Source organism: Otolemur garnettii, unplaced genomic scaffold, assembly GCF_000181295.1.
Source record: "Otolemur garnettii isolate 467f Iridium unplaced genomic scaffold, OtoGar3 scaffold00028, whole genome shotgun sequence".
Taxonomy (NCBI): domain Eukaryota; kingdom Metazoa; phylum Chordata; class Mammalia; order Primates; family Galagidae; genus Otolemur; species Otolemur garnettii.
This window is the reverse complement of record NW_003852423.1, coordinates 16,387,007-16,400,370: the sequence shown is the minus strand read 5'-3', so window position 1 is coordinate 16,400,370 and position 13,364 is coordinate 16,387,007. Positions and strand designations below refer to the sequence as shown.

Below are 13,364 nucleotides of genomic sequence, written 5' to 3'. Positions count from 1 at the left end.
TTTAATGCAATCCCCATTAAAGCTCCACTGTCATATTTTAAAGATCTTGAAAAAATAATACTTCATTTTATATGGAGTCATAAAAAACCTCGAATAGCCAAGGAATTACTCAGGAATAAAAACAAAACAGGAGGAATCACGCTACCAGACCTCAGATTATACTATAGATCCATAGTGATCAAAACAGCATGGTACTGGCACAAAAATAGAGAGATAGATGTATGGAACAGAATAGAGAACCAAGGGATGAATCCAGCTACTTACCAGTACCTGATCTTTGACAGTTTCAATTTTTAATACCAATATATTATAAATGCCAATGTATATTATGTAACCCACATAAATAAGCACAATGGGCTTTTGGGGGGTCTTTTTGAGGCTGAGATGTTTGAGAGTGACTGCTGTAGGGGCTTTGATACGGCATCACATTGACATGTTATGTTATAGTCCTCAAAACATTACTGCAGAGGTCTGTGACCCTCTTCAAGCCATCACATAAACACGTGGCCGTATTTCTCAACTTGGCTCTTTGGGGTACCTCCGTGCATGCAGGACTACCTTAGATTAAGGCCTATCTTCACATACAAAATGTGCTCAATCTGAGAGGAGAAAGCAGAGTTAGTGAAGTGCTGAGTTTGCCAGCAGATATCTGGATAGCTACAAGAAGTGATAAAGTTGGACTCTCGGGAGAGCTTGTTTGTGCTCAGGTTAAAACCCAGGGGAGCTGCATGCATGGAAGCAAACGAGCCTGCACAGGTCCTGGCCACGAGGAACTTGCACTCTGACCACTGGGGATGCTTTTGCTCTCTGGCTCCTAAGTACCTAAGAAAGAGCAGCCCTAGGGCCACATGAATGAATCACCTGCACTTGTTGCTACAGATAGAGATTTCCCTGCTCTACCCAGAACGCAATAAATCAGAATCTCTGGGGTAAGAGATCCAGAAATCTGTATTTAAAAAAAAAATTCCTTGGGTGATTTTTGATACAGCCAGGTTTGAGACTGTTTGATCAGCCTTCTTAAAGTCTGTCAGGTAGTTACAGAGATGTGTGAGTTATACCATTTGCCCCAAAGATTTCTCCCAGCTGCTTACTGTAGGGCTGAAGTTCCTACTTTGGGTGACTGGATCTTTGGGGTTAGGCAGAACTATCTCCAGTGTTTGCTATCTGAAACACAAATGCTTCCTGAGGAATGCTGTGTTTAGCTGGGCTCTGGGAGTAACATCTTAGGGGGAGTGTTAATACCCAGAGGTCTCCACCCTGAGGCAGGAGGAAGGGCAGACAGGGGCCCATGAGCAGATAGATATGAAGGTGGGAGTCCAGGAGCAAAGCGTAAGGATCCCAGACCCCCATGGCAAGCAGAAAGCAAACAGAGGATGGATATTGATTTCTGCTGAACTGACTCACAAGGCTCCGCGAAGGAGCCAAGATGTTTCTGCAGACTTTGAAAAATGTTGGCATCAGTGTTCCTGCTATCATTGGATGCTAATGATAGATGAAGGCTCTGAACACAGAGATGGATCTTTCAGCTGCTCTGCTGTTTTTTGTCTGTAACTGAGATTCAGTTGACCACCTCCCTGACTCCTTTGCACTGCTTCCAGACTAAAATGAACACCCTTGAACCTGCCACCCAGAGCAAGAAATAGAACCCTGCTTCCCTCTTACGCTTGTTCCCTTCCAAATGCCACTTTTTCTCTCCCCATGAAGATGTTCCAACTTAGACTTTTATAAAAAGGGATTTCTAGCTTTGCTTTAGAGTTTATGACCTGTAGATGCATTGCCACACATCATAGTTTAATTTTGGCTAATTTTGAATTTATATAAATGGAACATATATCTTTTGATGTCTTTCTGCTTGACCTTTACATTGTTTTTAAAAGATATTTTCATGTTGCAAGCAGCTGTGGTTTCTTCCTTTTTGTTGTTGTACAGTATTTCATTGTATAAAATATATCATAATTTGCTTATCCATTCTACTATTGATGGGTATTAGTTTTGCCTCCAATTTGAGGCTCTTATAATCAATGCTATTATGAATATTCTTTCACACGTATTATGGCTCATGTAATTATACGCTTCTGTCTGATGTTTACTTGGAATGGAATTTCTAGGTCACAAAAACTGTGCATCCTTAAGACACGGAGTTTTCCAGAATGGTTGTACTAATTATTATCCTATCAGCACAAGATGAACATTTTGGATGTTCCATGTCCTTGTCCCCACTGACACTTGATATTGCCAAAGATTTTTTCTAATCTGTGGGTGCATATGCATGTCTTGTTGTGCTGAATTCACTTTTCTTTGATTTTTAGTGGGATTAAACACTTTTTCATATACTTGTCATCCATTTGGATTACTTCTTTCCTGAAGTCAAGTCCTGCCTATGTTTCTATGTCTTCTATTGTCTTTTAAAAATCTTTTTCTTACTAATCTGCTTGAGTTTTTCTAGATTATAAATACTAGAACTCAGTCAGTTATATATTTTACAAATACCATTTTATTCTATCACTTGTCTTTTCACCTTTTTTTTTTTTTTTTTTGAGACAGTCTCACTATGTTGCCCTTGGTAGAGTGCTGTGGCATCACAGCTTGCAGCAACCTCAAACTCTTGGGCTTAAGTGATTCTCCTGCCTCAGCCTCCCAAGAAGCTGGAACTACAGGAGCCCACTTCAACGCCCAGCTATTTTTTGGTTGTAGTTGTCATTGTTTGGCAGGCCCAGCCTGGCTTGAACCCGCCACCGTCAGTGTATGTGGCTGGCGCCCTCGCCACTAAGCTTACAGGCACTGAGCCTCTTTTCACCTTTTTAATGATATATTTTGGTGAACAAAATCTTGTAATTTTAAGTAATCAAATTTATTAATATTTTTATTTATGAGTATTGTGGTCTTATATTTTGCTTAAGAGTTCTTTCCTGCTCCTGAGATCTTTAAGGATATTCCTTTATCTTATTTCATTAAGGTTCTTCTGTCCTACATGTTTAGATCTATAATCCACATGGAACTGATTTTATGTATAATTCAGTAAGTTTTCCTTTAACTTTTTCCAATATAAATGTCCATAAAATGTTCATATCAATTGACCACGTGTGGAAAACAACACGCTTTCCCCTTTCCTCTGCAACCCTACCCCTGAAATCTTTCAAGTTTTCCCCTATGTGGGGAGCCTTTCCTGTACTCTTTGCTCTTCCATTTGCTAATTTGTCTATGTTACAGTAAGTGCTATGAGTTTCGTTGTTACACCTTTACGATAAGGATGATATGTGTTCAGTCCAATTGTCCCATTTCATTTTTTCTTTGTCAATGGTGTCTTGGCTCTATACATTTTAATATAAATTTTAGAGGCACCTTATCAAGTTCTGCAAAATTTCTGTTGGAACTTCGGATTGTACTGAAACTTTATAGGTCAATTGGGGAAGAACTGATCATTTTATAATATTCAGTCTTCTAAACAATAGTCATGATACATTTCTGTATTTAATTAGTTTTTTGTAATATCATCTCTCAATAGGATTATGATTTCTCTGCAGATATTTACACATCTTTTACGAATTTGGTTCCGGGAATTTCATCTTTTAAGTCACTTTTACGAATTTAGTTCCAGGAACTTCATGTTATAAGTGACTTAAAAATTAATTTATTATTTGTTGGTATTATGTGGAAATGATATTGATTTTTGTATATTGATTTTATATCCTACAACCTTTCTAAACTTTCTGATTAATTTGAATAATTGTTTTGTTTATCATTTTAGATGTTCAATTATATATGTATAGCAATTATGTCAGCTTTTATTATTCACTGCCAATCCATTTATTTTATTTTATTTTTTTCAGTTTTTTTGGCCGGGGCTGGGTTTGAACCCGCCACCTGAGGCATATGAGGCCGGTGCCCTATTCCTTTGAGCCACAGGCACCGCCCCCATTTACTTCTTATCTGTTTTTTTTTTTTTTTTTGCATTCTTCCTGCATTGGCAAGGATCCTTCCACAATGCAGAATAGCAGGGATGATGCTGTTGTTCTTTACTCATTTATTTCAAAGGGAACATGTTTGAAGCATCACCATTAAGAATATAGTTTATTTTAGGTTTTTATACATAAACTTTAAAGGCTTAATACATTTCCTTCTATCCCAAGTTTGCAAAAAATCTTTTATCATGCCAGGAAGTTGAATAATTTTATAAAATATTTTCCCTGCATCTATTAAGTTGATAATATATTGCTTTTATCCTGTTTAATGCAGTGACTTTAGTGATTTTCTAATCCTAATCCAACATTGTATTCCAGGAATGAGTCTAATTTCGTCATGTATGTCAACCTTGTTATATTTAGCTAGATTTGACAGTTAATATTTTATTTGGAATTTTTGCATTTATTTTCTTGAAAACGTCGACTTGTAATTTTATTTTCTTATAATGTCTTTGTAGAGTATTTTTATATTAAGAATTTCCTAATTTTATAGATAATCTTAAAAATCACCCTGTTTCACCTCTTTCAGAGGATATAAAATTGGAGTTACTTTATTAATAAATGTTGATTACTCAAAAATGAAGGCATTTTCTTTAGTATTATGATACTACTTAGATTTTGTTACTTCTTGTGTTAATTATAGCAGGCTAGCTTATCTCATTTTCAATTTGTATTTATAATACACACTGATCACAATACACAAATTGCCTTATTGTTTCTTCATTGACTCCAGGATCTATAGTGATATCCTCAAAAAAATACTGCTTTTTAATGCCTTCTCCCTTTTTGTCCTTTAACTAAGTCTCACCAGGGGCTTATTAATTTAGTTATATTTTTCAATAGCAGAATTTTAGTTTTGTTGAGTCTTTTTTATTATTTTGTTTCTGGATTCATTAATTTTACTCCCACTCCTAGTATTTTCTTTCTTCTACGTCCTTGGGTTCAATTTGATGTATTCTTTTAATTTCATGAGACAGATGATTTGTTCATTGATTTTTAATCTTTATTCTTTTCCTTTAAATATAATTTTATCTATATCCCAGACATTTTGGTACATAATACTTTTATTAGCATTCAATCATTTTCTGATTTTCATAGCCTTTCTTCTTTGAAGATGGGTTATTTGGATGTATATTTTCTAATTCCAAACATATCAGAATTGACTAGTTATCTTCCTACTCTTGAGTTCTAGCATAATTGCCTTGTGATTGGAAAAAACAGACCCTGTGATTTCAATCTTGTGAAAGTTTTGAAGTTTCGTGGCTGGCATATGGTCAGCTTTTGTAACTGCTTCTTACGGGTCTGTAAAAGTCTATTCTGGGGTGGTAGGGTAAGGTGCTCTACCTATGTTAGTCATGCTGTTCAAATTATCCAGACCATTCATACTTTTCTGCTTTAATTACTGAAATTAAGTGTGAGAATATCACCCACTATCGCTATAGATTTTTTTTTTATACTTCTGACAAATTTTTAAAGTATACATTTTGAGGCTATGTTTTTAAATGCACAGACACTTAACTGAAGTACTAAATAGCACTTCAAATAAATAGTAAATAGTAAATAGTACATATACCAAAGGGTGGGGATAGGAACTGACCCCAGGGAAGTGGTTTTCACACTCTAGAAGTTAAGGCAGACAACTGATAAGGAAACCAGCAAAGAGGTGAGTCTGTGACTACCTCCCTGCCCTCCACCATTGGTATGCAACTGTTTAATCTCTTTGCATTTATTACTGATGTATTTGCGTAAAGAATTTATTATCTTATTATTGTGTTTTCTATTTGTCCCAATTGTTCTATGTCCCTATTTCTCTCTCTCTCTCTCTTTTTTTTTTTTTTTGGCCTTCTTTTGGATTGCTTGAGTGATTTTGCCATTCAGTTTTCCTCCTTGTTTAGTTTGGAAGTTATACACTTATTTATTTATATTCTTTTAGCAATTTACCTAAAACTAGAACATGCTTTTTGGTTTATCAACATCTAATCGTAATCCACATTCACATGCAAAATAATTCAGGAAGCATGAAACCATTTAACTAGATTTATTTGATAGTTGCCTCTAGATTTATGTGCTAATGTGTGCATGAATATTAATACTGAATGTTATTCACCTTCTTGGAACACTATGGGAGTCCCCAAACAGCCTGAAAACCATGGGAGTGATGATCCAAGACCCCATCTACTATAATCCTGGAATTGCACGTTAAAATGTTAATTGGACCAACCTTTTTGCAGACAATACATTCTTAAAATGCAATTACAGGTAAATCAGGCATGGGTCTTTCAGGTTTCCAAAAGTAAGGAGGTTGGCATTGGCACCTAAATAGGGCCATCTCCTTTCAATTAAATGCAATTGAAGAGCTGTGGGGAGCACTGGTAGGTCTGCCTATAAGATGACTGTACATTCAAAGGATGGTTAAAAAAAAATTGGAGTTGCCAGCAGGTCTGTAGCTCACCTAAGATAATTCTTAAAGACCAGAAACACTTTATTTCCTGCTAAAAATATATTTCATTTCCCATTTTCTTCTCAGACCTATGTTTGTGGTCTTTTTTTAGTTGATGCTATGAACGCAGAAAGAAGAGGCAAGGTGATTTCTGTGTATGTGTAGACAGAGATTTCTGAGTGAAGCAAGGAAGAATGTTTAAGCTCAGTGTTGGCATGGCTCACGCCTGTAACCCTAGCACTCTGGGACCCTGAGGCAGGTGGATTGCTTGAACTTAGGAGTTCAAGACCAGCTAGAGTGACCAGATTTTAACATTGGTAAGGCGGGACAACATGGCCGGGGAGGCGGGGCAGGGGCAGGGTAGGGGACGGGGCAGGGCAGGGCCTGACAACAATGCAAACTTTGATAAGCAGTTCTCAATAATCACTTCTCAGCAATTATTTGTTATTATTACAGTTTAACATTATAAAATTAACAAAAATAATATAAAGCTCATATTCTGGTGAAATAGCCACATGGCAGCAGAAAACTGTATATTCCCTTCTTGTTCTCCTGCCCATTCGTGCATTCTTTCCAAAAATCAGGACTTTTTTAAAATGCTGAGGGACATGGGACAAATTATTGAAAAGCAGGACTGTCCCGCCAAAAGTGGGACGTCTGGTCACCCTAAGACCAGCCTGAGCAAGAGCAAACTGCTGTCTCTACTAAAAATAGAAAAACTAAACAAAGGCCAGGGACAGTGGCTCACACCTATAATCCTAGCACTCTGGGAGGCTGAGGCAGATGGATTGCTCAGATGGATTGAGGCCAGGGTTCAAGACCAGCTTGAGCAAGAGTGAGATCCCACCTCTACTAAAAACAGAAAAACTAGCCAGGTGCTGTGGCAGGTAACTGTAGTCCCAGCTACTTGGGAGGCTGAGGGAAAAGGTTCACTTGAGCCCATGAGTTTGAGGTTGCTGTGAGCTATGAGCCACAGCACTCTACCCAGGGTGACAAAGTGAGACTCTGTCTCAAAAAATAAAATGAATAAATAAATAAATAAAAGGCAAACTTTTCTCATTAAACACAGATGAAAGTCATTAAAAAGGTATTACCTGGTGGTGCCTGTGGCTCAAAGGAGTAGGGCGCCGGCCCCTATACCAGAGGTGGTGGTGGGGGGGTTCAAACTTGGCCCAGTCAAAAAAAAGAAGAAGAAAAGTTGTTACTATTTTCTGGGGAAAAGAGGAAGGAGATGTTGCTTGGTGAAATTAAATTTCAATTAAATTATAGAAAAGTTTTTACCATTTATATTTAATTTAGTTCAGCAAAGTGGACATACTTATTTTTGATAGTGTAGCTAAATATATTAAACACACCTACTCTCGTTATCCTGAATTTTCACCTGTTCCTGAAGCTATGTGATAATGTAACCATGGACCTCTTTGACATTGTGGTGCAGAAATTAAGCACATTTATTTTACAAACCATCCTTCTGACTTTTCTGACCTTGCTTGGGCATCACAAACTACAAATATTGACATGACAGCACTAAGCTTCTAATTTTTTCTGAGAGCTCAAACTATATTTCCCTCTTGGAAAATGATGTTTCTCTGAGTTCACAGTGTTAGGTAGGGAAGTTGCACTTCTAAAGGGCAAATGACTCAGCATTGAGTCACTGAGTCATCAGTACCCTGGGGAAAGAATTTCAGAAGCTCTTGCACTTTGGATACAGTCACAGAGACTGTATTTGTAAGAAACTACTAAGATCCTTTGCTCCAGCCTTATTTTGTCTCCATCTTACAGTTGAGACAAACGATGGCCAGAGATATGGAATGAGTTGTCCCAGGTCACAAGACTAGCAATTACCAGTGGTCTCATGACATTTAAATTGTGCTTCTCTGAGCTCAACAAATAATCCACACCAACATAAAGTGGGTTTCATTTTAATTGTAGTTTATCCAGCAGTCATCCCATTATCTTACTCGTCTCCAGTCTTTGGGAGTGAGAGACAGTGTCTCAACAACAGCTCAATCGCATTCCCACATACCTCTCTCCTGAACTTTTAGAATCTACTGATAGATGAGAAAGGCATGTCATGTCTTTTGCAGACCAGACTTGACAAACATGGAAAGCATCTGTCAAGAGAACCTGGTCCTCCTGTTTTGCCGGCTAGGACACCCGCCAGATTTTGCTGTGTTAATTGGCTCCTGTTCAGGCAGCTATTTTAGCAACAATTTTATGGGTCTTCTGTGGCACATCTTGATTTAAAGTGAAATGTTGAAAAGCATTTCTCGACTGCTCAAAGCTTCCAGGGTTGCTCAAGTTTAGCTGATTGGACAGAGAGGGGAGGAAGCCTTCAAAATTTCCATAGACATGAAACTAGATTATTTAGGCTCCTCAAATTCTGAGAAGAATTCTCTGAGAGATAGTGACTTAGGGGTCTGATTTCTGCCTCAAGAGATACTTTACCTAAGGTCAGATGGAATTGAAAAGAGAGTTGATGAAAAAAAATGCCAACATGACCTTAAACGTGTAGACTGTGAATTGACATCATAATGAGGAATGGGGTACTATTAAAATATACTGAACATTTTAATGACTCCACTAGCAGTAGGCCAAGAAAAAAAAAAAAAGATTTAAGCTATGAATAATTCTGGGAAGGAGGATTTTGCCAAGGAGATTTTAATGTCAAGAATGTATGTGAAGCTAAAAATAAGGTGCTCACATGCATCCCAGAGCCGTGGGTGGGGATGTATATATAATCAAATTAAATTATTCCACTTCCACTTCTGGAAAAATCTGATGGAAGAAATTGACTACAAAACATTTAGTCATATTTCACTTGGATTATGCTTATAAATACCAAACTCCAGACCTGTCAAAATAAGCCCCACCAGCACTTCCCGGTCGAAGTGTTAGACAAAGGCAACATGCAAAAGTGATAAAGAGCTTACAGAAACATCAAGCCTGAAAAAGCCACAGGAACCCAGCTCTCAATCAAAGACAGGGCTCAGGGCATTACATGGGGGAGGAATTGTCCCTGAGGTGTGAGGAGTGGAGCCCAAAGTGGCCCAAATGTGGAACACAGAAGGAGGAGACTTCAGAGGAGCTTTCAGAGAGCCTTGAAGACACATGAGTTCCAGGTCCTAACTGTCTGAGACACGAGGTCAGGAGCCTGCATCTTTTTAGCACAACCTTCTTCTCATCAGAGAAAGTGTCCCTCCCTCCGTTTTGACATTGCTCTGGAAGCCCAATAGTTGCAATCATTCCACAAATCATTTGTTGATACAATGAGAGTGTGAGTGTGGCTGCTGCCAACACATCCATCTGCAAACCAAGGCTATCTACAGAGGAGATGCAAAGTGCCAATGCCTAGAAATGAATTTGTTGGCATTTTAAAGACAAACATCTTCTTGGCTACAGCCACCAAACCTCTAGTGCAAATCTGTGGAAAATACTTAGGCTTTGTTAAGTCTTTTATTTGCTTCTTTAGTTGTGATGTTGTGCTCTCTGCTTGCCTGTGTCCTCAGTATATCCGTGCCAGGATCCTGGGCCCGTGATGTCTCTGTCCATTGTGTTCAGGTTCTGACCAGTGGGAAGGAAGACTGGGAATGGTGGAGACAGAGGTCTGTCTCTCCTGGTGGGCATGAATAATTGGTGAGTTCCTGTTGGACAATACTTGCCAATGGAGGCCACACACATGCATTAGAACATTTGGTTTGTACATCCCACAGGTGAGGAAAAAGGCAGGGTGGAGACATTGGCTCAGTTTTCATGCACATGCCCAAGCTGGTGACAGGGACTCAGGAGAGCTGAGGGGGCTCAGCCTAGCACTGCCTCTGCCCCAGGTCTAGATGAACTCTGGTTTAGAGAGAATCTGCATCTCGTGCCTCTCTGTTCTCTCTCGGAATGTCATTCTGGAATCCTGTGATCTTTGCTTCCTGGAGAAAGTCAGGATAAAGCAGGGAGGGAAAACAAGAGATAGAGACCTTAGGAGGTAATAGTTATGGAGAATACATTACAGATCAGACAACTATGCTGAGCATTTGACACGTGGGGTCCCTAACCTTCCTTCACTACTCACAGCCTTCCTTACCACTGGTCAGCACCCAAGTAAGGACAGAGGCATCATCGGCCAAGAGGTAGGCACTTGCTATTAGCCCCATTTTACAGATGAGGGAACTGAGTTTTATAGAGGCTAAATAACTAGTCCACGGTCACACATAACTATGAATAAACAATGGCAGGACTTGAACTTCAGCCAATAGCATTAAGTCTTAAACCGTTCTATTCCATCTCCTTGGATATCTTTAACTATGCTCTATAGCTTGCACAAGAACACAGCTAAAACACAACATAGTGACAGTAGTTGTAGGAGGAATTTAATTTCAGCTCTGCTACTAAATATTCACATAATCTCAATAATGTCACTCAACCTCATAAGGCTTTGTTACCTGAAAAATGGTAATAATGCTCCATGTCCTATTATCACCACAGAATTACACGGAAGCAATTCATCTGGAGAAGTTCTGAACAAAAGAAAGGTCTTCCAAATATGTCATGATATGATATAGGAAAAATAGCATTTGCTCTGGCCAGAGCCAGAGTTTGAATTTGTGGAACCTTTCTGACTCTCAAGTGTCTCATCTATTAAAAAGGGTTACTGCAACCTGCCAGGGAGTTTCAGAACAAGGAACCCAAACTTTGGAAACCAGGTTCATTGGCTGTCAGAGCGTCTGACCCATGCAAGGGCTCTTCTTACCCCCAGGGGAAGCAGATGGAGCTGCTGAAGGCACAGTAGACGAGAGGGTTGATGGCGCTATTCAGTGCTGGCAGGTTCTGAATGATCACAGAGGCATAGAAACGCTCTTTGGTGTCTGGGAGGAGGCTGAAATTGTCCAAAATGTCAAAGAGGAAGTATGGACTCCAACAGCAGATGAAAGCTGAGGGAGAAGAGCACCATTAGCACCACACCAAGAGGCAGTGGAGGCCACGCTCTCTTTGTTGGCCCTGAAGGGATTTTCAATTAAGAAATTCTTTGGTACCCAGCATGTCTCAGAAATACAGCAGACTTTCTGTAAGTTGACTACCCAAGGGATTGTAACAAATTGGCCAACATATGGAGGTGGTCAGCATGAGAAACTAGGCCTCCTGTATTGATATGAACATGTGGTAGATGCTGGTCTATGAAAATTAGGCCAACGTAAGGAGGTGGTCAATGTAGGGAGGTGGTCAGCTATGGAGGTTTCACTGTACTGGGGTTGGGTATGCTGTTTAGAATAGTGGTATGTGTTAGCATTGGTCATGTGCACTTAAACACATTCACACGTACACATCCTACAGGCATATTCCTAAAACTGAGTAAATACTCTGACGCTTCTCTATATGTGGAGGGGTGGTCCAATTTCTATCATTGTGGACTCCTTATTAGGAGCCTGGGAATGTATATGGCTGTATCCTCTCATGCAACCCAGGGCTGAAGAAAAACAAGACAAATCCTTTAGAGACTGACTGTCTGGGGAAAGAAGAATGGCAAGCATTTTGACCAGATAATGACATTTTATTTGGGAGTATGGCAGAAGAAAGGGGTGATCCCAGTGTTTCCAAAGCATGATCCAGTTAAATCATAATGTTCTCAGTTTTCTTTTTCATTTCCAAATCCACTGATGTGAGACCCTGATTCTGTTTGGCACCAAATCCTCAAGGAAGTGGATAGAAAGTGGGGCTACACAGTGTGATTTTTTTGCATCAACTTGACTGGGCTGCAGGGTGTTCAGATTTTGGTTAAACATTGTTCTGGATGTGTGTCAGAAAATTGCTAGATGAAATTAACATTTGAATCAGTAGACTAAGAAATGCAGATTTCCCTTCCAGTGTGGGTGGGCCTCATGCAATCTGTTAAAGGCCTGAACAGAACCAAAAGGCTGAGTGAAAGAAGATTTGCTCTCTGTTTGCTGATCTTAGAGTTTGGACATTGGTCTTCTCCTGCCTTCAAACTAAACTAGAATTTACACCATCAACTCTCCTGGATTTGGACTACAACTTATACCATCAGCTCTCCTGGGTGCTCAGCTTGGCAACTGCAGATCTGGGGACTTCTCAGCCTCTGCAGTCATGTAACTCTCTCTTTCTCGCCCCTATCCCCCTATTTATCTGGAGATCCCAGACTAATACCCACTCTTGGGTTGACTGGATACTCACATATCTCCTACTATCTTGTCACATCCTCTCCTTCCCCTTTCACATCTGCAGGACTTTTTTTTATCAGAGCAAGAGACTGGCTTTTTTGGCCACCTGTATGCAGGGGCAAACTTTCCTCCACAACTGTTCAATGGTGATTCTATAACTTGTTGGGGAGTTTGAGAGTGAGAAACTGACTGAGACATGTTCTCCCCCATGCCAGACCTTGGCAGTGTGTTAAAGGGGAGCAATTCAAACACAAAGACCACTGAACACTCTGGACTCTGGACTCCAACATTGGCCCACAAGAATGGTTCTGGGGCTTCAAGGGGGCAAAATGGCCTTACGTGCTTTTGTGTGTGTGTGTGTGTGTGTGTGTGTGTGTGAGATTCTGGTTGTCATGGAGATGCCAGTCCTCCTGTGTGGCATAGGCAGTCCAGACAGTAAAGATGTGTCTTGTCTTTTGTACATTCTTTGAATGCCCAATTGGATGTTCATGTAGGGGGGAGCACTGTTTATAATTACCTACTTCTAGAAACCTGATTCTGCTTTATTTACAAACACAGATATTTTTAATAAATACTGAACTTCCCAGAAATGCAATTTCTTTGTAAGTAAAGATTCGTTTCTTAAGTTTGAAACTTTACCAGGAATTTTGTTTTTCTTCCTTTTTGTCTGCTCAGAAAAATCAAGTCACTGATTTTCAATCAATCAGGACGGCTTATGTTTGATGTGTCCATGAAAACACATCTGTATTGTTTGCATTTGTGGTTGTTGCTGTGTCTGGGTGTAAGCATCTGACT

At 39.4% G+C, this 13,364-nt stretch overlaps 1 protein-coding gene across 2 annotated transcripts in view; it reads right to left on the bottom strand.

The window, feature by feature from the left end:
- Nucleotides 1-10,231: 10,231 nt before the first annotated feature.
- The window catches only part of NPSR1 (neuropeptide S receptor 1), a 194,482-nt gene continuing 191,349 nt past the window's right edge, over nucleotides 10,232-13,364 (bottom strand). For both annotated transcript variants that reach the window (XM_003788578.1, XM_012804358.1), the window contains 2 exons: nucleotides 11,144-11,324; nucleotides 10,232-10,322 (listed from right to left, as the gene is read on the bottom strand). In XM_003788578.1, coding sequence (XP_003788626.1) covers nucleotides 10,232-10,322; nucleotides 11,144-11,324 — 272 coding nt within the window. The remainder of the gene's footprint in view (nucleotides 10,323-11,143; nucleotides 11,325-13,364) is intronic.